Source organism: Triplophysa dalaica, chromosome 17, assembly GCF_015846415.1.
Source record: "Triplophysa dalaica isolate WHDGS20190420 chromosome 17, ASM1584641v1, whole genome shotgun sequence".
Taxonomy (NCBI): domain Eukaryota; kingdom Metazoa; phylum Chordata; class Actinopteri; order Cypriniformes; family Nemacheilidae; genus Triplophysa; species Triplophysa dalaica.
In genome coordinates this window covers 16,902,795-16,930,480 of record NC_079558.1, presented here as the reverse complement: position 1 = coordinate 16,930,480, position 27,686 = coordinate 16,902,795, and the positions used below count along the sequence as shown (strand labels likewise).

The following is a 27,686-nucleotide window of genomic DNA, read 5'->3' as shown; positions in this document are numbered from 1 at the left end:
GGGGAAGCTTATACAGCGACATTATTTACAACACTGGTAAGAGAAAATTGTGCTTAGCAACCACATTGGGAACCTGTGAGCAAAAGTTATATAGTGTTGCTTTAAAAGAAAACTCAAGAAAATAAATGATGTAAAATTGAAAGTCTGATTTATACATGATTGAATCTCAACCTTGTTGTTTTATGATTTTGTGGTCTCGTTACACCACTAGATGGTGCTTAATTTCATACACTGGACCTTTTAGAAAAAACCTCTAAATCTCTGATGTGTTTATCTTGAGCAGGTTGACGGTAGCTACACACACACACACAGATTTGTCTCTACAGGCTTTTCCACCGATTATGCAAATGTGACTGTGCTTATCCTCTTTGTGAACGAATGAAATGTCTGTCTGTAATGCTGGACGGCTCTATTCTGTGCTGAGATATCCACAAACCCACACAGGCCTTATAGGAGTTTGTAATATAGTTTACACCACATCACGTACAGACTGTAAACGTGAATGCTGATCGGAGTAGTTTGGGACAGTACCGTTGTCTAAATATTATCAATATCTGAACAGAAATTACAGTCTTGTGTTTCATAAAAAGTACATAATACGTACATGTAGGACTCTAAGTACTCTAATGCATACATTCTGAAAAATGACAAACTTCACATTAATGAATTAGCCTACTAGGGAAATCACACGACTAGGAACCAGGAGAACATAAAGCACATAAAAGCGAGGACTGCCTCACAGTCGTGGTGTCTCTGAAGAATCCCAAACTGACTCTCTGAAGTAACGGTTAAATGTCCAGCAGGCTTCCGGTTCTCTCGTAAATTTGTCCTCCTTGACGATTTGTTCAATTCGTCTTCATTGGCTCCGGGTCCACGTTTCCGCCTTGTACAGTTATACAGCCTCTCCTTATTGGTGGAGATCAGGTGAGCTCATGTCTTCAGAGCTGGAGGTCTATGACACCGATACTCATAAACCTGTAGACCAGCCAAAACTCTCGTCTTTTTTGTGCGTCTCTCCTCCCATCCATCATTCTGCCCTTCCCTTCAGAGACAGGCAGTGAGACGCGGGAGGAGAGGGAGACGAGGGCTCCAGGTGCTGTAAATCTCCGCCGCCCTTCACTGAAGAATCGCCCCAGAGGAGGGAATTCTCACTGTCAGCTGCATCTTCCTTCTCACTTGCTGTGTTGTCCAACGCTTCCTGAGGAGCAGGGAAGTCCTGAAAAATGAGAACGAGAGATGAAGTCGGAAGGGGCCAAAGCAAACAGCAGTCGTGGCTGGTGTGGAATGCTGGGAATACTTCTCTGTGATTTTTAAAGATAAAAAAACATCTGCACAGAAACAAGCATATATGCATCTCTGATATTATATAGCCCAGGAGTCTGAATATGTCAGTGTTTAGTGTAAATAAATCATATTTTTTATGAATGTGCCCTTGAAAATATCACTACCACTCCTCCAAACTGCATGACGTATATCTTGGTGTGTGGGTGGAACTAGATTGCTTCCAATTCCCAATGATCCAATCAGTTCCCAAAGTTTGAAACACACGCCGCCCTACAATTTTGCATCATACCTGAAGCCGTTTAACTCGGAAGAAAACTCCTTTGCAACTTCTGTTTCATGTTGATTTTAAGATGTTTTACAATAGAATGGAATACTTTTTTTTTAAAATAGATATAGTTTGGGAACATATAGTTTGGTGATAGCAAAAAGTTTTACATTGCATACATTTTTCCTTGTAGAACTGTACCTGATAGCTCTTATTATAACCATTAAGCTTATCATTGAGAATTATGGTAAGGTAAGAGTTTTGAACGTGGATTTTGGATGCACTTGCTTCATTTGTGGATCATCTAATTTTCACAGTACTGTGTTATGTGTGGTCTTTTTCTGTAATTTGATGGATTTTACCACATTTCAAAAACTTTAAAACTTATTTTTTTATTAGTAAAAAGCAAAAATACATTGTATGGGTCAAAATGATTGATTTTCCTTCTTTGCCAAAAATCATTAGGATATTAAGTAGAGATCATGTTCCATGAAGATATTTTGTAAATGTCCTACACTAAATATATAAAAACTTTATTAGAGTAGATGGCCTGCTACATTGGATTAACAATTTCAAAGGCATTTTTTTATTTATTCTTTTAAAACGGTTGTATCTCCGCCAGATAATGTCCCATCATAACAAACCATAGATCAATAATAAGCTTGTTTATTCAGCTTTCATGTGATGTTAAAAGTACATTTAAATAAATTGACCTATAAGACGTCCAGGGTCACATTTTATTAGGCCTACAGTGTGTAAATATCTTAGAAAGCAGACATAGCAGAAGGCAGGGATGAAAATATGCATAAGTGTGTAGTTTTATGTGTGTGTGTGTGTGTGTGTGTGTGTGTGTTATTCCAAACTGATTGGATAATTGCGGCATTAACACAGTGTGGGAGCGAAACCAGCCATCTGCTTTGATTTATGCCAATATTGTTTTAATTAGTGAGTGTGTGCAAGTTTGTGTGTGTGTGTGAGTGGATGGATAGCACAGATAGACGTTATATTGTGTTGACTGGTCTGGATAGTTAGGACTTTGGTTTACAATTGTGTTTCTTCGTGCGATTTCTTTAGAACATATCTTGGTTTTACCCAGGTTTGATTTCTGCTGAAAACAACTGCATGTGAACGGACAAATCCATCATATTGGTAAAGCTCAGTTTGGACTTTTTCTTCGAACCAGGAACAATGGAGTTCTCTTTTTTATGGCTTGCAGTCGTCCGCATCTATATTTCATCCCGTTTCCCTCGCTCTGTTCTCCACATGCTATATGTCTTTCTAATTGAAAGCAGCTTTTAGTGTGTGAGCGCTGAAGGATGTTTGTATGTGGACGCACAGACGGGGCAGACATGGCTAATTTTCCTCCGTCCGTGTGAGACTGTTCACTGCTGGATCTAATTGACCCTCTGCTCCCCATTGGCATCTCTCCGTCCTTCAGCTCCTCCTCTTCATTCCTGTCTCTCCCCCATCTCATACCGTAGAGGTGTTTGTATATCATGCAGGTTTGAGTGGCTACGTCTGGTTTGCTGTCATCTTGCTTCATGAACACTGATTTTTGTGCCATCATTGAGCATTGAGCTGCTGGAAATGACATCATGATAACACTGATGGCTGATGTAGCCAGAGGAACATATATAGTGCAGTAGAGTAATCTTCACTACATACTATCCCGCTGCTTAATGAGCTGTGATATCAAAGGCAGCAGATAGAGAAAATGGCCGTTTTCTAAAAGTCCATTATCCAATATTCAAAGGCTATTGCAGGCTTTTAGGAGCCCCCTGGAAACGCTTACTATACACCTATATTTGACTTCATCTGAAAACACAACTTCTCTCAAACAGCAATCAGTGGAGAGAGATGCTTTTTGGATGCGTAATGGTGTGTTGCAGTTACCACTGACTGTATTGTAGAAGCATAGACATGTGGTGTGTTTGTGTTGTAAAGTTGTGTTATAGAGATGTGTAAAGGTTTGTGTGCAAAACTATGTTTGGCTGTCTTTTTCAAAGAAATGTGTTTCCGTTTTAGCTGTAGTTATATGCTGTATAGATTCCAGGTGGACAATGGTATTAAGGGGATTAAACATTTGATATATTGTTTTCCATGTTCCCCCTATTTTTGTCTTAAAGTGATAGTTCGCCTTCAAAATGAAAATTCTGTCATTATTTGCACGCCCTCTTGTCTTTTCAAACCTGTATGACTTTCATTCTTCTGCGGAACACAAAATAAGGTATTTTGAAAAATGTTGATAACAAAAAACATTGGTCCCCATTGACTTGCATTGGTTTTGTGTCCGTGCAATAGAAGTCAATGGGGCCCAAGGGTTGTTAGTTAACATCATTTTTCAAAATATCTTCTTTTGTGTTTTGCAGAAGAAAATCACACAGGTTTGAAATGAAAACAGGTTAAGTAAATGATGGCAGAATATTTATTTCGAAGGTGAACTATTCCTTTAAAGCACTTCACCGTACCTTGTGGGACATCGTGACCAACGTGAGAAAGCAGAATTTATTTTCCGTAAACCTGTGATTTATTAGATTGAAAAATGAAACCACAAATCAATTCAATATTCTTCCTTCCTGCTTTAAGCAGGAAAGAAGTTAAATTAGTAACAGGTGCAGACCTGTGTTGTTCTTCGAAGGCTAAATTGTGTTTGTGTGTTTAACATTAAACCCACAAAACCTAGAAAATAAAAAATTCTCAATGATTACGTTTTTGTCTTTTCCTCCATAAGAGCTTAAAAAAGGTATAACTTAAATGCTACATGTTATACATTGGAAACTACACATTGGATAAGACCATGAAACGAATGCGTAAGATAAGAGTTATCATATAAAATATTAAAAGTGGACTCAAGTGGAATGAAATGTTGAAAAGGTGTAAAGTGTAACAAATCCAGTAAATGAGCAGTATTAGTGAGAGAAAGACCAGCTGCAGACACACAGAGACAGATGAGCAGTATGTTTGGATGAAAAGGGGATTGGGGATTATGGTGGAAGTCCGAAGGAGAGTAGAGAGGGAATTCTCGCAGTAAATAAATTAAAGGCAGGAAGCAGCTTGCAATGGGCCTCACCACTAAATGTGTGTGTACTGGTATTCATCACTGTGTGGGGACCTAATGTTTCTTAGATCGCCATGAGGGAAAACCGCTTATAAATCATACGGAATGATATTTATTGAAAATACAAAAATGCAGAAAGGTTTGGGTGATTATTAGGTGTAGGTGTTGGTGTAGAGTTAGGGGATAAAATATATCATAAGCCTGATCAAAATCAATGGAATGTCCTCAGAAAACATGGAAGCCTGTGTGAGTGTATGTGCCTGCGTGTTGTCAGGTTTTGTGAACTTGGTGGAAATCACAAAACGGCTCAATAAAAAACCTGAATAATGTCTTAATAAATATTTAAATTCATATTTTGCTGGCATACGGGGGAGTTAATAATCGATGAAAAAAAGTCAATGTTCGCCAAGCATGAGTTTTCACAATCTCTTATGAGCAATTAATAACTTTCTATACCCAAATATCCAGATAATCTGGACACTAAATTGTTTATTCCATGTAGATAATAAATGAATAAATTGGTTGAGAAATGTGAACGTTGTTGTGCTCTTAATAAGAACTAAAATGAAAAAAGCAATTTATAGGTTTTTAGGTTATGTTTAGAGGGAAGACTTGCTCAGAATATGGTGACGCTGTTGACTCATCAAATAAACAAGCCACAGCACTTAATGTACCTGGAAAGTGGAATAAACTAATAAACGTTACAGCGTTGCATTTTTTAATTTAAATTAATAAATGAACAAACATTGACTAGCATTAAAAATGGACACACGCACATTCTGTGACCTTGAGTTTTCCAGCTAAGAAATAATTTATCCAAACTGAGAACTTTCTCGCTCTCCAGCCAAACGGGAGGAATTAGAGATCACAGAGGGAGAGAGAGGGAGAGAGAGGGAATAAGGGAAACGGAAAACAGGAGGCGGGTTAAAAAAGTGATTAACACACAATTATTGTGCTACTGTGATTTAGTGTGGCGGATTCTTCCAGCAGATCTCTGGAGTACAGCACACATTCATCTTATCATGATTTAATGTTCCCATACAGCACACACACCACGATACTTAGAATTAGTAGGGATGGGCACTATGACAGTCACAATGTGTTAACTAAAGATGTAACTGCTCCTTTTATACATCAGTAAAGTGAAGATGAGATTAAACTTGAACCCACTGACCTTTCAGCTGCCATCATTTGAAACATTTTGAAGGATGTTGAATGTAGAATGTTGGGAAACATAGCTCGCTTTTTCACACTGACTCTACAAACACCAGCAGTGTTAACACCAATCCAACAAATCACAATGGCTGTGTTCGTGGTCGTTTGTCACATCTGAGTCTTTATTAACACGTATTGTAAGACAACACAGAAAGGAGACTTGACTTGTTTATGGTTGCCAAGCATCTTTCAGTTCTATCTGCAACTGTCGTGCATCAGTCACAATACGAATACTGTTTAGTATTGTGAAACTAGTTGTTGAATAAAATTAGTTTAAATGTCTTTACGTTTTGTTTCTTTTGTTTTTTGACCATAGTGTTACATAATGCGAAGCTGTTTTTGCACTGATGTCAGACTTAACGTGTGTGTGTGTTTGTGTGTGGAGGATGTGCACAAACATTGATGCATCACAGTATTATTTTCAGGAACTTTTAATTTACTTTGTTTATACTGCAGAATAAAACACATACAAGCGTATGCAGCTCAGCTGTATTAACACACGCACAGACACACATGTGCACAATAGACCGCTGTATTGTTCTCACGGTGCTAGAATGATCTCATGGCTGATGCTGTCGATTTTTCACTGTTTGCGAGTGCATGCGTGTACGCTTGTCTCACCATTGTTTACTTATGTGATATCAGACTTCATTTAATACACTTTGCGTAAAACACAAAATATGACATATTGAATATTGCATAAAATGCGTGTTACAAAAAGAAAAATTCACAAAAATGAACGAACATTTATTAACTTCATTAGACAAAAGCCACGTGTTACTGTACACTCTTTGTCTGTTTTATCAAACAGAGGAATGAGTCACAATTATTGTCTCTTGTAAACATCAGCATCTGTGACTGTGCCTAAATTTATCGCAACATGACTTTCAAACACTACCATGCCGTTGTTTAGCAGAGGACAAAGTTGTATTAAAGCATCAGCATTGTCATGATATTTCATTCTATTATCTCCTCCATTAGATATTAATTTGCACAACGACACGAGAAATACTTCACAACATAATATAAAGAACTGAAATGCGTTTCTAATGTTATGTTGTCCGAGCAGACTGCATGTGTGTGTGTGTGCGTGCGTGTGTGTGCGTGTGTGTGCGTGTGGGAACGCAGAGCAGTGTTTTCATGGAGATGAGTAGATAAATGATCTGCTTTTGTGTGTATACTGGAGAGAGGTCAGTGGTATGTGTTGTCAAAGGTTTTTTGTCCAAAGCTTTGTAAGCCCTGGCTGAATATCTGCTTATGTTGCAACTCTAACACGTCGTGCTGCACTAATGTAACTTCTAAAGGTCTGAAATATCAGAGAAATCCATTGAAAGAGAAACAACAGTCACGCCCAGGGGAATGTATATTGAAAGGGTGTGTGTGTGTGCTGGTTAAACATTATCAGTGTGCGTGCTCATGGATCACTCACTGTGACAGGGGTCTGTTCATCTGCAGCGATTCGTCCTTCTGGGATGATGTGGGGGGAAATCTGCAAAATCATGTAGATTGAATTTAAAAAACAGTGAAATGTGAGGAATGCTACATTCTTACGAAAGCGTTTTTGAAAATGCACAAGGGATCATGTACAGTCTGATTATCATTAATGTAAAATAGTCATGCAATAAATAAACCCTACATCCTAGTTCAAATAATCAATGAAGAGCTCTTTTCCAAAACGCATTAAAGGCCAAATTTAAAAAAAATTGTGTTTCATGCCAAATCGCTGTATTTTCTTGTTAAAATGCAAGATGCAAGATGCAGTTTCTTTCCAAAGCGCTATAAGTGCCGAACCTGTTTTTACCCTAAATGCGAAATGTCGTCTCGACCAATCAGAATTTGCTTGTTAGTGCTATTTGTATGCGTTATTTTTAAATTATTTGTTGAATGTGGTGGAAAATATTGAAACATGAAATTGAAAATATTTATTTCATTTGGCTATTTAGTTTGTTACTATTTATTTTATTTGGCTTTTATTTATTTCATGCATTTACATTTATATTAATTTATAGTACGAGTCCCTGATGTCATATGTTTCATGTTCTCTTGTTTGTTTGTTTTTATAAAGAAATAAACCAACATTTTTTGAAAAAAAGAGAAAAAAAGAAATTTGAATTTATAATCGACAATATTGTTGTTTCATTTAACAATCATTGTTTAACATGTTCAGACTGAGCCAACAAACCATTTTAACAGGATAAATTGAATTTTATCAAAATGTATGGGTCTAGGTAAAAAAATCTAATTCTCACCGTTTTGGAAAAGAGCTCTTCAAATGTACACATTTAATTAAAACTCAAATGAATTTAATTGTCATTCTGATTAATGATATTATTCGCGGTCTTATTTAAAAAAATTAGATGGGTTGTATAATTTAGCATACATTCATTTTAAGTTCTCTTGGTATCTGCAAAAAAGCTCTTAACATGATGATGCTCATAAAATGTTTCACTGTCGTTTACATTAATTGTTGTATTTATTCACTTATTTACAAATATAATAATATATATATATATATATATATATATATATATAAATATATATAATGAGAATGTTAGCTAGAGTATTTATTTTCTTTTATACAATAGTGAAAAAATTGGACAACTGGTGATAAAGAATAAATTAGTTCTGGATGTTTCACACAGTAAATGAAATTCAGGAAATTAGAATTCATTTTCTTGTAAAATTCTGGAAAAGATGAATGTATGACTTCTGCTTTCTGCTGAATTCATTCATCGTGAGCCGTGACTGTGTTTGCAAATATGTGTTTGTCTTGGTCAGTTTCCCACACTATCTGTATAAAAAGGTTAAAGGTCTTTGCACATACAGTCAGAAATGTTTGTATTTGTTCGATGTCTCTGAATTGTCAAATGCATCTCAAAATGCTTGCTACGGATGCGGAATACCCATAAAATCTTACCCAGTCTGAATTTTTTTATCATGGACGAAAATATCGGAGGCAGTGTAAATGTGATTGACACAATGTGAGGTTGAATTTTTTTTTGACATGCGGAAATTTCGGAAACAAATATGGCCTTTACTAAGATGTACTTGGCTATATAATGTACTTGGTATACCCACTGTCCCCTCTTTATTTAAGTTAGCTTTCTATCAGTGACTGTGATCAGCTGGCCTCTCTGTGTGTGTGCTGGTTTTATTTGCTCTAATGATCAGCTTTACTGTGAGTAGAATGAGCTAATGAATACTGGAGTGTGTTTGGAGTGGCTCAAATCTGCTGATATAGCGTCCTGTGTCCTCTCAGCTCTTATCAAGACATTTAAATGCTAATCAAGGGCCGCGGTGACCCCCAACATAATGCTATGATGGGGGCTGTTATCTGAAGTGTCCTGCAGTGTGTGTCACATGCCAGAGTCATGTCAAATATATGCAAATTAATTCACTAGACCGCAATTGTAACGAGACGCAATTGTAATTTCGTTCAATTACAAACACGCGAGAGCGATGAGTCCATACTCTGCACATGCTCAGTAACGTTTTCTCGGTTGCTTCGTGAGATTTTTTTGAATGAAACTGATTTCATTTTGGCCGTACAAAGTTTTGATGCCTTTGATTTTAAAAGGCTCACGTGGATGACAGAAGCTCAGCCTGTTGTATGTAGCTACTGTAGAAACATTTATTTTGGCTATGAGTCCATATATGTTCAATAAATATTACAGTAAATTATATAGTAGGGGTGTCACAATATACTGGTACAAACAACGAAAACACAGGGTTATTGATATCGTGTTAATTATACACATGCCATAATATCGTAAATAATTCAGCACCCGTTTAAAGTTTGCCTCAAGAGCCACAATGGTCACAAACTGTGTCTCATTTAGAAAAATATAAGTATTTTGTTACCCTAAAGTCTCTTGGTCAAGATAATAATTAAGTGAAAATCTGATACCGTAAGAGATCATTCTTTACTGTCTATTTTGGATAAAAAACAGATATCAAATAATAATTAACCATAACTTTTTCTTTAATCAAACAATGTTCATGACAGATAACACAAAACCTTTTTTCGTAATATAAGTAGTAATGACAGTATTGCATAAAGAAGTGCTAAGCGGAGAAAGATAACAGTTGTAATACATTGCCCTCTTTTACACTCACACCAGTACCCGGGCTCATATTCAACTTGATATTATAAAGTCTCTGTCAGTGTAAATAATTGAATAGTACATCTGTGGTAATACTATAATATATAATGTCATAGTTGATATAGGGTCTGTTCTTATATGATCTCAGATCTCCCACAATCCCTATCTAACCCAAACACACACACACCCTCCTCTCTCTCTCTCTCTCTCTCTCTCTCTCTTTCTCTCTTCTTTGATATGCTGATCTTCTTTCTATTCTCTTTAATGAAGTGGTTTGGAAGTTATCCATTTCATTACCCACAGCCTGTCCCCCACTAACACCCCCCGGGCTCAGGGCTATTTGTCATGGGGCCGTGATGGGCCTTTGTTTGCCGTATTTCTGATATGCTATTAGCATCTGAACTGCCTCTGACGGGCACATCTCTACATCTCACTCCTATTGACAACACACTACTCACAACAAAGATATCAGGGACACACTTTGAAGCATTTTACTCTTTTTTAAGTCAGTCCCGGCACTGTCTCCAGAATCATTTCAGATAAATTCATGGTAAAACAACGAGTTTTTCAGTTTGTAGAACATTTTCTTTTATCGTACATCTGAATACATCAGTTTGTGTGGCCTGCATCTCCTCCTGCTTGAATGCAAACATTTAACATCCAAATATTTCCAAACCGTCCTGTTGCTCACAGAATTCTCTTCAGACTTTGTTTCAGTATCCCGGAGTCTTACAAACACACAATCCCACTCCACACTTGCTCTCTGCGTGCTGATCAGGTGTGTTTTGATGGCCCGGTGCAAGTCTCAAGTGCACGTCATACGGGTGTCGTAATGCCTACAGCGCCACCACAGAAGAAAGTAAACCCCCCGTCCCACGTCCAACAGTCCAACACTCAGAACGGACTAATCCTCTTCAACAGCTCTCAACCCAAAGGTGTCTCTCTCCCTTTGCTCTTGGCTGCGTGCTGGCTTACCCGAGCTCAACATCACAAGGATGGGCTTTTACAGGCACTTTGCGATGGATGGATGGACACATTGAGTGCAGTGCATATGTATGTGCGCATCAACAATCAGATCATCCGACAGACCAATGAAACTGAAATCTTGTTCTTTCTTTTGCTTTCTCACGGTTATTGTCCAGCTTTTACAGTATTGAAGGATATTTTGTCTCTAAACAAATTCACCCTCATGTTTTTTCAAACTAGTTTGACCTTCTTTCTTGGACAGAACACAAAAGAAGATATTTAGATGAATGTTATTAACTGTTGCCCATTCACTTGTATTGGCTTTGTGTCAATGCAACAGAAGTAAATGGTTGCTGTTACTGTTTGGTTGCCAACTTTCTATAAAATATCTTCTTTCGTATTCTGAAGAAAAACAGAAAGTCATACAGGTTTGAAATAATAAGAGAGCGAGTAAAGGATGACAGAATTGACTTTTTAGGTGAACTGTTCCTTTAGTTAAGTTTTCTTAAATCTGTTCTTGTAGCTAAACTGGTTGCACGCTGCAGAGGTTGGACGTTTTATTCTTAGGGAACACACTTTTATTTATTTTTGTATGCCTTGAGTGCATTTGTTTTACATTTGACAAATGTGTAAATGTTCATGTCTGGTTCAGAGCTGGCTGGTATGGCAGTATAAACAGATTTTGCCGTCTAAAACATGAATGCCTCACTATAAGGGGCAGCGATTCATGCAAAGTGAGGTCAAGTTATTTTTCTCCTAGCCTATATTTACATTTTCTCTAAACAAAAATTATATCATTTATAAATGATATAACCTCAAACATTTTAGTGAATATTAAATATATCATTACCATAATTCAAAATAACTTTTGAAATGACCCGCCCGTACCGTATTAAATCCCCTTTTACCTGCCGGAGCTTTTCTCTGTAAGAATGGATTCTGCTCGGCTGAATGTGTAGATTGAGCACTATAGCAGGTTATGGCTGCCGTACATCAGCCATGTGCTATAAAGACCTCTCGCCACAGCTCCAGAGTGTGCCATAAATGCCTGAGTGTGCTCTGTAGGGCGCATTAAAGGGGCCATGTCTCTGTGTGTTTGAAGAATGATAGGTCAGAGAGAATAAAACTACAATGCAACGTCTTGTGGAGGTCTGTTGTGTGTCTAGATTTATGAAACACACCACCCTGTTAGACTTCCAAAGCTTTGATTTACTTGGCGGAGCTCTGGAAAACTCTGGAATACAGCTACCATCCCAGCGCTAACAGCTCAGCCGGTAGAGTTAACATCACCAAAGTCACAGGTTTAATCAATGCGTGTAGTGTGTGAATGCAGTGGAAATAGCTTGAAGATTAAAGTTTTCTGTCATATATAGAGATATTTGTCCATGCTACTTTTTCCTTTTCTAACCCTTGGAAAAAATGTGCAACAACAACCAAAAATCTTGCCAAAATACCACAGTTATTGTAACTATGGCAAAGCTATGGAAACTGTTTAAGCCACCACAGTCACAGAAAAACTCAAGATTCGGAAAGCTCTGGACGTTGTTCGAGAGAGATTTGTTTTAATCTTACAATAGTAACAACAATCGTTGTAATTGTACTTTCGACTTATGTCCTACAATATATGCCATATCAGCCCATGATATGTCATTCCTTCAATCTCTTCTCATTCTTTAGTTTTCTTCTCAATGTTCTTCAGGGGCTGAAAGGTGTTCCCACACTCTCAATTCCAGATTCCTGATTTCATCCTGCCTAGTTAAACCACGTCTTAACATCTAATGCTCAAGCTCAATGATCCAAGAACAGACTAACTGGGAGCTCGTCCCTATGGACACGGTTCTTGACTAGAGTTTCCAGCCTTTCATAACTCAAAGTCCTGACTCCTTTTGGCCGTGCACTAAAAGATGAAAAGCCGTGCTTGCTTTGGGGAAGGATTCATTGGTATAAGAACAACACAAATGGTGTGGTGCTTAGGAAAGTAAGTGTCAGGGAAGTATACTGCGATGGTCCAGTTGGTCTTCAACACACATGGCTCACATTGTTGCTGCTTTAGATTATCCAAATTAATGATTAATTCAGAGACAGTTTCGCTTGGTTTTATGTGTATCCATTACAATCTGCTTTACAGCTACTGATACTCTAACAGAAGACCCCGGACAAGCCCCCAATCAGTTTGATCACCTAATTATTTTTTAAGTCATAAAAGCAACCTTGAATACACCAAACTAATGCACATGAGGCTGGTGACAATCTATGTGTCATGTGAAAGGCCGAACACTATTGTCCTGTTTTAGGGCACCTCTCTTAACTTCCTGGAAATGATACATTTTAGTGTGGGTTATAAAAATAGTTTAACACCCTTAAAGGTACCGTCCACTATAACTGCCCTCAGCCTGGCTCATAAACCCAAGTTTACCCCCTCAACCCCTTTTATCACCCCACTCAAAAACGAGCTCCCTGGCACGGGGGTGGGGTGGCACTGTTTTTCGGGGTTGCTTTCTGTTTTTGGTGCGTGTTGTGTAATCCACCATTATGTGTAGGTCAAGAGGTCGAATGAAGATAAATGCACATGTGCTGAAAGAGGACTATCAGTGTTTCTCACTCTTTCCCAGTCATCACTATTAAATCACAAGAACTCATACATTGTTTCATCTTTCTGCCATTTTTCTCCCATCCCGGATGTTGTTCCGGAATCATACATTCTCACTTTTTATGTACACACTGAGGTGAACATCACTTGATCTTGTTTCTAATTTGACTGTAAATCAAACTATCTTAATTAATCTTGCTCTGATACTTCATTACTCAGAATTAAATCTCAGTTGCAGAAGAGGTTTACATTTTCGAAACGGCTCCTATTTAATGGATTGATCAAATTTAGATTGTGTTTTGACATACATGATTCAAACTAATAAATAATAAACTGCAGAAATGTTCAATCTACAGAGAGAATAGAGGAGGGACAGTAATGTGCAGGAATGCGGGGTTATCTTATTAGCTGGTACAAACAGATCGGGTACTGCATTATAACACGCACACCAAGTTACTTTCCCCCCTGCAACATTTGACTCAAGGGTGCGTTTTGAAGCTTGGGTTTTCGTGTCTGTAGAACTTCGTAACATTGAAAAATCGTGTAAAATCTCTTCAAATCCAGACTTCAGGGTTTGAAAATGCTGCTCTAGTTTCCATAACTTTGAACAAACTTTACTTCCTTCCTGAAACTCTCAAATCAATTTGGATATTTGAAAGGAGTGAAGTGCTCAGTCAGGTCTGGACGAAGCGGCTGCCCGTCGCGCAACTCATTCAAGGTGTTTTTCTGCAGAAACTACCAGCGGGTCTTTCAAAGGAAAGCACTCTTGTCACCGAGCGTGGTTGTGTGTGGACGGTGAACAAGGTGGACCGTCTTTGTGTGATGTCAGATGAGAAAGGCATGGGAGCGAATCTGTGTCATGGAATGGGTCATTGAGAGGTGAGACTGCCTTTTTCCACGGGTTCAGAGAAAGTTCAGCCGCATAACATTAGGCAAATTAGTGAGACAGCGATGGAGTGAGAGAGAGAAGAGAGTAAATGAGCGATGAGAGAACCAGTTAGGGGCCAAACTAGTTGGGTGGGAGAAACTTAAAGATGGTCCGAGGAATGAAAACTTAGACCACATGCTGTCTAGGCATATAAACAACATTTAGAGAGTTTAGTGAATGTTTAAGATATCAAGTCATTTTCTTCATCTGGAATAATAAGTATAAAATCCTGTAACTTTATGCGTGTAGTTCTGAATTTAAAATAATTACATTTAAGAATACCACACACCCTGATTCTTATTGGTTTGGTCTCCCAGACGTCAAATGCTACACAATTATAACATGTTTTTTTTAATTATTCAACATCCACTTTTAAAACTATATACATTTAGAAATTATAGATAAATGACATCGTTATATATCGTAAATCCAGAGACAGAAAAACACGCTATTTCAGTGACTTTCGAGACAACGTGAGCAGACTTCGACTTCAATAAGGCGGAGATAAGGAAGAAAGGTGGAAGGGGGCGTGGCTAAACGCAGCCTCTTCCCTCGTCACCGCGAGTGGGCAGGGCTTACAAAAAGCTGCTCGCTCTCGTCACGGTCCGCTCGTACTCTCTGTTGCTCCGAGCTCGCGGACACACGGCGGTCGCGCGGATTAACGACGCACACGAGCCGATTAAACAAGCGATTATAAACATTTTAGAAGAAACCTTTTAAACGTTGGCGCAAGAGTTTGACCAGAGCACGGAGCAGATCAATAGACCGGACCAAATTATCACCGAACCGGATCAAACTGCACATAATCCCGGACTCATCTCTCAACGCTGGACATTTAACTGATGAAGTCCTGTCTCGTCTACTCAGTGTTTTATTTCTAAATTGTATAAATAAACCGAGCGAGGCTTTGGAAAACGCTCTACGTTATATTATACAGACTTCGTAAGGTCTATATTGAATTTGCACTTTTAAAACAAGGACGTCTCGTGCGAATATAATATTTGGCAAAAGAAAGTTGCACCCCCGGATCATGCACGCGGGCTTTATCTTCAGTTTGACGTGATTTCGCAGCTCCTCGTCTCCTCTGGGAATATCTGGGAACGTTTGGGATGGACCAGTCCCTCTGTTGAATCTCTATGCGAGAAGTAACGTACAGCCGTGGTGTCGTCCTGAGGAGTTAAGTCCGATCCGATCATGTACGAGAGTGTCGATGTGAACCCGTTCCTCATGATGGATTACTATAATCAGAGCAGAGGATGTCTGATCCCAGACAAGATGCCTCATCCATTCAGCTCTTCAATCAGACATCAGCACTGGAGCGGATCCAACCACTGTACGTGCACTTTTATTCAACCTTTCTTTTCACGCGCATGGGTTTGTGCGGATGTCGGTGTGTTTTTGCCCCTGAGCTTAACTGACTCACAGTCTTTAGTTACTAAATCTGATTTGTTTGTGTCAGTCAATTATTTGCTGACATTTAAATCCAGCTGCTTGACCCACTTACGCGCGCGCGCGCACGCTTACACTGAATGACTACTGCATGGATCAGAGCGCGACTCTTGATTTGACATGTGGTTTATTATCTACAAATATAAGCTTTCTCACAAGTTCTTTACGAGTTTTGTTGGATTGAGATTTAATTTAAACGCAATGGAAACACCGTTTTATAAAAGCTGTTTATGATGCATGTTTTACGGTGAATCAGACAACATCAACTAAAATCCACAGAATATGATTATAGGACGATTTCCGGTTCATTATGTCGCAGAATTGTGCACTCTTTTAAGCTAAAGGTTATATGTGACTGATCGCCTGGTGTTGTTGATGCTCTCCTTGAGCGGTTTGCGGTCGGTGACCGGAGGGCGCGTAGGGTCACGCGGGGTCAAGGAACCCGTGACCTCTGACACTGCACAATCTTTCTAACCAAGTGTCGGAAGCAGCAGTCTGCTTATGTTTATCCAAAATACTCACACTGTTTTATCCTACAATTGTTATATGTTTAAACTAGCCCTGACCCCCAAGCATAGTCATATCAGACAACCCTGAGAGATCCAAAATATTAAAAAGCTGACAAACCTATAGGCGTATAATAACACTCCTTACCTTTCGGTACATGTGTTTTATCTTGTGCGTCTCCATTGTGTCAGTTCCTGTGCCTGGTTCAGTTTATAATGCTGTTGCAATAGGCCTACAGAAAGGTTTACACACACACACACGATGGAAGCAAACTGCAGATATCACGAAAGGTTGATGGTGTTACGCTAATACAAAAAAACACAAAATCGCATTTAAAATATGTGTTTGAAAAAAGGATATTGTTTTTAAATAGAAATTATTTTCCACACATGACGTTTTAAACATTGTCTTATATTTCTATAGGCCCCTGCAGCAACTTCACAGACCCCCAGGGGTCCACAGACTTGAAAAACAACACACCGGGTATAAATTAAATGAAACGTTGAAAGAATAAAACTTTTCCATAGTGCAGTAAAGATAAACTAGGTCAGTCAATATAGTGCTTTTCTCAGGCATAGTTTGAGGTGTATGCATAGGACATGCTTTATGTTTATGTACTTTGAGCTGTCAGGAGAACCCAACTCTTGTCTAAAGTACATCCCCAGCCTTATCAAAGAGTTATCTAAAAGAGCAGCTGATGTGTGTCTATATATGAAGAGTTTGGTTTGACTCCGTTTTCAGAATTTTAGGTTAAAAAAAAAAAGATTATTTTATCATGTTTTTATTGTGTTAGTTAGCTGTATTTTTTTACTTATTGTGGCTTAAATCAAACCAATTGCATTTTGATTGACATTTATTGCAATGCACGATAAAAAACATGATTTTTTTTTTATTTGAGTCATATCATTTTCGAACCAAACTTTTCATATTGTACATACAAGTGGAATGCATCAGATACGTCCATTTTGCTGCAAATTCATGTTTCTTCCTTACATGTTACCACAGTGTGTTAAGCTGATGATTGTGTTTTTTCGATGCCAAAATGCTTCCTCCTTTGCTATTTGAAGTTCGGTTCTCTAAAAGGTGTAAACACGGAGGCTCTACGCACATTCATTTTCTAGTAGAAAAATGTTTTACAGTATCCTGCAGGAATGCATATACAGACGTGCTCAAATTTGTTGGTACCCTTACAGCTCATTGAAATATTGCTTCATTCCTCCTGAAGAGTGATGAAATTAAAAGCTATTGTATCATGTATACTTGCATGCCTTCGGTACGTTATAGAACCCAGCAAATAAGATGTGGAAGGAGATGAATTATTGCTTATTCTACAAAGATATTCTAAAATGGCCTGGACACATTTGTTGGCACCCCTTAGAAAAGATAATACATAATTGGATTATAGTGATATTTCAAACTAATTAGTTTCTTTAATTAGTATCACACATGTATCCAATCTTGTAATCAGTCATTCAGCCTATTTAAACGGAGAAAATGAGTCACTGTGCTGTTTGGTATCATTGTGTGCCCACACTGAACATGGACCAGAGAAAGCAAAGGATAGAGTTATCTGAGGAGCTCGGAAAGAAAATAATTGGCAAGCATGGTAAAGGTAAAGGCTACAAAATTGTTGCAAATATTATTAAGAAGTTTAAGGTCCATGGAATTGTAGTCTACCCCCTGGTGTGGCCGCAAGAGGAAAGTCGACCCCAGATTGAACAGAAGGATATTGAAAATTCATATTGACAAGCCACAATCCTTTTGAGAGAATGTCCTTTGGACAAACTGGCGATTTTGGGCGAGTCACATCAGCTCTATTCACAGGCGAAATAAGCTTTCAAAGAAGTGAACGCCATACCTACAGCGAAAGATGGAGGAGGCTCGGTTATGTTTTGCTTTGCTGCATCTGGCACAAGGTGCCTTGAATCTATGCAGGGCACAATAAAGTATCAAGGCATTATGGGGCGAAACGTACCGTCCAGTGTCAGAAAGCTCCATCTCAGTCGCAGGTCATGGGTCCTTCGACAGGATAATGACCCAAAACACACAGCTGTTCCTGAGCAGTTTGCTCCGCAAGAGAGGTCCAAACTACCTGTTAACAGCTGCAGAGGTCTCATTGAGAGCTACAGAAAACGTTTGCTTGCAGTGTTGCCTCTAAAGGTTGTGCAAAGAAATATAAGATTAGGGGTCCCATCATTTTTGTCAGTGACGTTTTAGTATTTGCAATATTACGTTGAATAAAAAATCAAAAGCAAAGTCTGATTTCTATTAAATCTGGAATAAACGATGGTGAATGCCAATTACTTGTCAGATTCCAGAGAAAAACTGTGCCGCCTTAGTTTTTTGTGGAGGGGTACCAACAAATTTGAGCACGTCTGTAGAAGCTTTATGCGAGGGAGGTGAGGGTGTCAGTAAGTTGTTAGTCATCAGACTGATGCATCAGGGTCTTAGCGGGGGTTGATCAGGATCAAACACGCTTGATCTTTAATAGTCAGCTTGTCTCTGTGCTAAGGTGGATGTTTCCAGAGAGATTACACGCCTCAGTATGAAGGAATGTTGCTGCCTCTTATTCACATGACAGTCACACACACACGCTGCACTCGCAGATCTTTATACATAATCCACTTTACATGTACAGTTCTCCATAATATCCTCCAGTTTTAACTCCACTCCATTACATTTATCTTCATAATGTTAGTGCTGTGTTGTCTGAGGTCAAAATCATGCATATGCATGGCCTGCTGTACATGCATAATGTGCATTTTTGCATTTCTGTGATGATGACTATCCTCAGTGCTCAAAGCTGTGATAGTGACCTTCAAATGTCTTTATACAATGACCGTTTTGATCTAAAAATGGAAAACTTTTTATTTTACGCAATGAACGCAAAACCTTGTATTTACGGTGCCGTTTTTTTTCGGTACCGAAAACGCAAACTTTTGAAAACGGGTCTCAAAGTGCAAGTATTTGAAAACGATGGTGTTATCGTCTCTGTGTTAACTCTGAGGCTGCGTTTTCAAAAACGATGATGTCATACACATGCGGTTTATTGCATTCATAACCTTGGTGATTCTTTACAGCACAACATCGCCATCCACTGGCCTGGCATGCCCAATACAGCGTTTTTATACATTATCTTGGATCTGTGTAAATGCGGATCGTTTTGATAACACTGTCGTGTGTACTTGAAGGATTTTTTTTTCATCGCACTCAGTTAAATTTTTGCATTGGTACATTAAGTGGTAACCCAACACATCAGAATTGTTTATCGTGCAGTAGCAAACTAAAATGTGTGCACTATCAAAGTGTTTATACAAGTGAAATCATGAGGCCTTTCAATAAAAAGCATTTTCTCCAAATGGCCGAAGTTTGCTCGACTATGTGTGATATCTAGGGATATGATCCACGATGTATTTGTAATCTGCTTCTTTTGCATGTTTACAAGGGAGGAGTGGCATGATTGCGTTGAGGAGCTTTCAGCGTCGGCGAAGAAAGATTCCGTCCCTTTGCAGCAACCCGTCAAAATAAAAGTCATTTATTTGAGAAGTTAAAACATCGTTTTTAATAATTCGGTCACAGGATATATTGACTTACTTTAGTAAATTGACGTAAATGTGCTAGTAAAATAATGTACATAGTACATATAATTAAAAAAATATTAAATAGTACTTGTATTGGTATAATCTAGACCTAAAACCAAAAAGAAATACGGTCTACCATCCAAATAATCATAGTGATGTAAAGTAAATACATTGAATTAATTTATGATGTGCTCCTATACACATGCTAAGTGCCGTAGGTGTGAAATAATTTTATTTTATGCTAAGAAACACACACACATTTTGTTATGTGCCATTTTCTGTTTGCTCAGAAGCATTTGTAAACTGCAGTTCTGAACTTAAAATCTTATGTTTTAACATTTAACATCTTTTCACATCATGTGTTTTTGCATCAAATTATAGAGCGGATTATAGATAATGTGACAAAAATTCAGTCTGGATGCATTCAGTCACAAACAAATTGGCATTTAAGTTTGTGAGTTTGTTTTCATACAGCTGTATGGACAATAACAAGCTTTTCACTTCGTTTATCAAACAGCATGCTGTCTTAACATTAACACTAATCTTACATCATTCCAGAAATGTTCCGAATTTTTCACGTACGTGTGTTTGTTTGTGTTTTTATTTCTGAACGTGAAGGAATCTAGTTCCCAACGTCACATTCCTGAGATCTGTGTTAAGATATGAGGGTGGTTGAAGCGACACGCTTTTCACGTGCAGTCTAGGGTGTTATGTTTGCGTTGTTTGCTAAATAGTTGAGTCGCATGGCCTGTATTAGATAAAGCAGAGAATACACTACTTTTATTGGTAGCAGCAGGTATTAATATTTCGACAAACACATGTGAGACACGGTCGAGACACTTGTAGAACGTTGCACATGACCTGCATATCTATTTTGCTCAATTTCTGTGGGCGTAAATATTACCACACATGTCTATTTGTTGCGGTAGTACATAACATTTTAAAACAAACTATTCTTTTTTATAGTAATTTTAGCTAATTTTTATATGATGTATATGTCACCACAGGTTGCGGTGAAGTAGTCTTTACAAAGGCAACAACAAGGCTCTCAATTATTTAAAGGGATAGTTCACCCCCAAAAATGAAAATTCTATCATTATTTACTCGCCCTGAATGTCAGCAACCAAACAGATCCCCCATTGACTCCCACTTTTTATTGTCCCTAATATGGCTTGAGGGTTGAGATCTGTTTGGTTACTGACATTCTTTCAAATATCTTTCTTTGTGTTCATCAGAACAAAGATATTCATACAGGTTTGGAACAAGCTGATGGTGAGTAAATGATGACAGATTTTTCGGTGAACTGTCCTGTTAAGCAGTAAATTATGGTTATGTGGATCAATAAACAAAATGAGAGTTACGGTGAGATTGGTGTTATTTCTACTTCGATTAAGACATTGATACATTTTACTGAATTGATTTCTCATATGATAATTAAATAGCAGGCCGTCACATCAGAAGTTTGTGAGAATCACACGTTGACTTGGGCAGCAAATATGGGGACCCTTTTCTCAGGAAGGGCTGATCACTGACTTCAGATGTGCGGGGGGCTGTCCAAAGACCTTCGATTAGTACAGGAAATTGATGTCTGAAGAGGGAACGGGTTCGTCTGATCCTCACAAATCCCAACGACTGCACACACACATGAAAACATTCAACTTTGTTTACTCTGCTGACAAACCCATGACCTCTGAGACAGTGGGCATGTGTTCAGTCATTCTACCCGTGAGAGATTTGCATAATGGGATATATGGTTCAGATGTGCCAAACATGGAAGAGTGAATGGGGTCAGTCTTCATTTGCTTTATTTAATTATTGAGGACGAACGAGAGAAAGAGCGAGGGGCCTCTGTCTGTTTTCATTCAACCCCTCTCTCTGCCCCCAATGAACCATGCCAGCAGTCGTCATTACCGGAAAATTGCATGTCTTCATTGTCTGCTATCTGATATGCTGCAGGACAGCAACGAATGGACTATTACAGTAATATGAATATAAAGATTGTGGATTGTAAAATGGTTGATTTAGACAAATAAGCCTTTTTTAGGGTGTTCTAATATGTTCTTGTTCTTTAGACACCACTGTTGGTTACAGAAGTACTTGACTATGTTACAATGATGTTGGCCATTTCTAATGCGCTAATCATACTCCACAAATAAAGGTTCTTAAAAGGTTCTTCACAGAGATGACATAGAATAACCATTTTTGGTTCCACAAAGAGCCATTCAGTCAAAGGTTCTTTAAGGAACCGTGTCTTTCTTTACTTTTTGTAATCCGGAGAACCTTTTTTCGCCACAAATAACCTTTTGTGAAGCAGAAAGCTTATTGGGATGTAAAAGGTTCTTTATGGATCCATTTAGACAAAAAGTGTTCTTCTGCATCGAAGAACATTTTCATGCACCTTTCTTTTTAAGAGTGTAGTTGTCGGCTCTCGTAATAAGTAATTCCCACAGCCTTTCTTTAAACGCCATCACACCCACATTTTAACCCATATGACACATCCCAGTTGTGTTTGTCCACATGTTCATTGAGTAGAAAGATGAGTCTCTGTTGGAGAGAATTAATGGGAAATAACTGAGGATAGTAAAGGGTTGAAGAGCTGGTTTTGTGTGTGATGTAAATCAATGGTGCACCGCTATTTTAGTGGTTTCCTGCTGTACTTAGTCCATATTTAGAGCCCTGTGATGCCCGCGATGTGGAAATAGGGAAGGAACAGCGGAGGCGCTATCATTCTCTTTAAATTTGTCACCTACTTGTTTTGCTTGAATGTTTATATGCATATACGCACGTATGCGTGTGTGGCGCTCGTGCATTTGTCTGCATCTCTGTATGAGGAAACTGTTTGATCTCCAGAGCTGATCTGAGAGTTTATTTCTTAAGCATTTCACTGCTAGAGAAAAGATATCATCAATAATTGCTATAATTGCTGTATTGTAAATAATTGTGTATTAAAAGAATACACGTGGATCAGTGTGCTGGTGCTAAAAAAGCAATTCTTCAATAAAGGGTCAGAGAATGAATTTGAGTTGACATGAGCTCATCTGTTGACAGCACTGTATTTACACACACATTCTGAAAAAAAGGAAAAGTTCACAAAGTGGCCAATAAATCAGCCGGGCTAAATATCAGTCATTGCTGTAATTCATTCTTGATGGATGGGGTTCTAGCAGAACAGTTTTGCTGGAAGCAGAAAGGCAAGTTCCAATCATTAATAATGTTTATGCAGAATTTGACGTGCACTGAATAAATTTGAGCCTGTGTGTCAAAACATATTAAAAGATTTGAGATCATGGTGTTGTAGTGAAACAGAGATGAATACTGACTACAGAATCCTTGAAAACAGGTGTGTGTGTGTGTGATTAATATAAACAGGAGGTGTGTATAGGTAGGGAGTCTCCTAATCTCCTCCGCTCAGCATGAACACATGCCCTCACCAGAGAGAGAGAGAGAGAAAGAGACAACTCTGACATTACCATCAGAACTAGGCCATTTAGCTAAAATATGATGTCATTTTTCGTCCTTTTAATTTTTGATATATATGATGATTTTAACTAAACAAGCATTGAAACTGGGAAGATTGAAAATTCAACGTATAGACCACTTCAAAAGATTTAAACAGTGCTTTAAAAGCCCTTCCAGTTTCTGCTTTTTAATATTTATCATTCTTATACATTTATAATTAAATCTTAAAGTCCTAATATTGTATTTGAGTCCCCAACAACAGGATTAAATGCATCCAAGGTCAAAAAACGCTGTCCTTTTTTCAAAATATGTTTTTGTAAGTCACCCTTTAAACTTATATTAAGCCTTAAAATTAGGTGCGTGGCCACTTAAATGACAAGTGGTTTCAGCAACCAGGAGCCTAAACTCCAACCACGTCCCGCCTCTTTGCCCATTTTCGATTATCCGGGAATGATGCACTGCTAAGATGGCTACGGCCGGCTCTGCCCACTTTAAGCTTCAAAACAGCTCATCAGAAACCTATGGGTGACGTCACAGACACTACGTCCATATTTTATACAGTCTATGGTCTTTCTGCATAGATGCACAGCTACATTTCAGCTCTTAGAGGCTTATTATTAACTTACACAAAGATTATTAGTACACAGAGATACTAAGGTTACAAAAATGGCATCGATTTGTGTTATAAAGATAATCACCAGTATGTAAGCGAAAGGACCCACAGCAAAACAGTAACAGTAAAACCACCTTAATTCTTTAGCTGCAATGCTGGCGCTAGTAACGCTAAGGTCATGGGTTCGATCTCAGGGGATTGCACATACCCAGATAGAAATGTATAGTACAATGCAATGTAAGTTCCTTTGGAAAAAAGTGTCTGCCAAATAGGGCTGCAACAACGAATCGATAAAATCGATAAAAATCGATTACTAAAAAAGTTGTCAACGAATTTCATAATCGATTCGTTGTGTCGTTGTGTTGGTTATTATTGACAAATATATTTGTGTGTGTTGTACTTTTTTAATGAATTTTAAAGTTCTTTTATAGCACTTGGTCATCTTAAGCTGTGTTTAAATGTGGTGTATAAATGAACCTTGCACTTACTAAAATGATGGTAATAATTTAATGAATAAGCTTCAAGTGAACTTTAGAGAGTGTGTGTGTGTGTTTGTCAGTGTGAGAGTTTGTGAGTGTGTGCATCTGCAAAAGTGTGTGTGTCTGTGTGTGTGTGCATCTGCGAGTGTCTGTCTGCAGTGTAGTGTAGAGAACAAGTTCTTACATTCAAACAAATCCTGTTCAATTTTCTGATTTGTATTGTTCTTTATTTTTTATAAATTATTTATTGTTCTGGTAACTCAGGTGGCACTTTATTTAAAAAAAGTCTATATATTTGGCAGGTGTAAAGCATACATGTGTATGTTTTTTGCGTTAGTCCATTTTTATTTGATTTTATTATTATTATAACAGCTCAGGGATGTTCAAGGAGCAAAATGTTTGTGCACTTTCTAAAGATTTTAGTTCTCTTTTTGAATAAAGGGTTGGAAATGAATGCTTTTCTTGGTTTTTGTTTTTATCCGATTCATCGATTAATCGAAAAAATTATTTACAGATTAAAATAATCGTTAGTTGCAGCCCTACTGCCAAATGGTAAATACTAATTACACTTACAGGTTGAGATTCAGTGATTTTTATTGGTCATGCTGACTTCACCCTTTGAATTTGAAAGTAAAAACAACTACATGCTTGATTTTGCAGCCAGAACACAACATCTCCGCCACAGGATGTAAACATTCAAACTATCAGAAATGTTTATGGGCAAATCATAGTGTTCGTGTTTCGCGGGCACGCAGGGATTATGCAGATTAGTTCATTCGTGACGTGTAAAGGTTACACTAAAAAGACTCGAGAATTAAAGGAAAGCTACGTTAAACACTGAAATACAGTCAATTTTAGAAACATCTAGGTAACGTGCTCTATAAAGAAATTGGTTTGTTTAGTTGTTGGCTGGTTATAAATGTTCCGTTGTTGTATTTTGTTCATATGTTCGTATAGTCTTGAAAACTGAAACAGGAACATCTTCTGGACCAGCGTTGTTTATGTGTTTATGTGAAGTGGTCTATATCTTCTATCAAGTTCAATATTCCTTCTTTGAATTTAGACTTCAGGGAACTTTTTTAGGAATGAAACAAACAACCTGTTAACATTTAAATCAATTTATTCAAATGTTTCAAATAGTCAGTAGCTTACTGAAAAAAACTTAAAATTTGTTAAAAATCAATTAATTATCAGTTAATTATCAAATGCAATGTAAAATAGAAAGTGTGGTACATTTATCACTGTGATTGATTATTTTATATCTGCATCATACAAAGCTGGCATGGCGTTTAAAAAAACCCCACAATCAAACAAGCAAAATCTGCATTACACACATAATCGGGTCAAGTTATAAACAACACAACACTAAAGACTAGCCGTCAAGGAAACACTGCATCTAAATCATTTACCGTTTTAACCAGACCATCTATCAGATTCTGTACACTGTTATTTAACTAATGGTGTGTTTCTGAAGGGCCGGGTATACTTGACTTTCAGCGTCTGTCTCATGCACAAACGCGTCTGCACAGCTTCTTGAGCATATTCAATAAGTGTAGATTTACAAGTTCGACAAATGCGCAGTACGTCACGGAGTGGACTCGGTTCAACATTTTTTTTGCCATGCGCTGTTGTATGCGTTTCCCTCCTGATGACGAAAACTGCGTCATGCAGGCGGTGCGCGGACGTGGCCGGCCGGACTATACTCACCCCTTAATAGTAACATTGTTACTATGTCAAGTGGCAACTCTTTTTACGTGATGTTTGGCCTATTAATTTTTAGGCCAATAGTTAATTAGCTTTTGTTGGTCATAAATAGCATGGAGCAGAAGTTCCGTTTGTTGACGCAGGAAGGTCGGCTCCCTTTGTCTTGGACGATATTAGAGTCTGATCATGTCATAAACAAGAAATGCCTTGGGTCCATAAGCACAAAGCACTCTCTCACTGTAAGGCAGTGTATAATCTAATAGCAAGATAAGTGTATGTGTGTTTGAGACGGCTCTCCCATCGGGCCTGTCTCTGGCCCGCTAACACACTTAAGCTGGGCTTAACTAACCCAAATCTGATTAATACCCCTCCCGTCTTCTCCCAGAGCTCTTTGGACCGCTGGTAATGAGAGCTAAACAAGCCCAGACCCAGACCTGAACCCCCGGATAAATAACCCAGTGATTACAGTTCCAACAGACAGAAAGGGAGACAAATTGTCTGTCAGGAAGGAGGAGTTTAAAGCTCCTAAAGATGAAGAGGCGAGGAGAACAGAGGTTGAGTTACATTGTTTGTTGGTCGCCAGAACATTTGGAACGTAACCCCTGCTTGAACCTAGAGAGAGAGAGAGAGAGAGGGAGAGAGATAGAGAGAGAGACTGTGGTGATTCTAAGATCAGTGGACATTCAGTGGATCTTCTTCTGAGATAAATAAATATTATACACATTATAGACCATGACACATTAAAATATATTAAAATGTGTAAAGCAGGCTTAATCATTAAATGCATTATCATTAAACGCGTAATCTGGCATCACAATTATACTTGAATATGTTGAAAAATGCACTGTACATGTGCATCCTATGGTGTGATATCAGAAAACAAACTGTTTATAGCATATGAGAGATTTATCTTCATTTTTTCTAAGACACATTTACGGTCTTTTTTCATGAAATCACCCCTTTAGAGGAGTAATACATATTTTTTTATATAGCTATAGCTTCAATAACTAAGACCCTATCCACACCAATGCATTTTCGTTTGAAAATTTATTTGGCCTATCGTCCACACTGAGACGATGTTTTTGTCAACGAAAACGTAGCTTTCCGAAAACGCACTCAAAAGTGGATACATTTGAAAACGCCGTTTTCATGTCGCAGTGTGGATGATGAAACCGGAGGAGTTTAAAAACGATGGTGTGTTTTTAGTCATGTGACGTAGCTGTTTCCGCTGATCTCCTGTTTGATAGCATTGATGTCAGTTTGAGCATAGTTTAGATTGCATTTTAGGTGACAGAATATTGAATTACTCGCCGTTATTGTTTGGCAGCGGAGCTCGAGTTAAGTTTCAATTTTGCAGCTTTAAAGTCTTATGTTAAAAAGGGTGTTGAAGGAGAATCATCTCTATTTAATCTGTTTCTCTGCTCCTCATTGCCCCGACATAATAACGCAGAAAGTAAATAAACTCCTGACAGTAAAGACACATGC

General features: G+C 38.1%; 1 protein-coding gene across 4 annotated transcripts in view; it reads left to right on the top strand.

The window, feature by feature from the left end:
* raraa (retinoic acid receptor, alpha a) overlaps positions 1-27,686 on the top strand; it is a 105,704-nt gene that overhangs the window by 66,472 nt on the left and 11,546 nt on the right. For 2 of the 4 annotated variants that reach the window (XM_056771683.1, XM_056771680.1), the window contains exon 1: positions 15,024-15,742. The exons of the other annotated variants lie outside the window; for them this stretch is intronic. In XM_056771683.1, coding sequence (XP_056627661.1) covers positions 15,604-15,742 — 139 coding nt within the window. In that variant the 5' untranslated portion in view covers positions 15,024-15,603. Of the gene's footprint in view, positions 1-15,023; positions 15,743-27,686 lie in introns of those variants that run through there. 4 annotated transcript variants of the gene reach the window in all.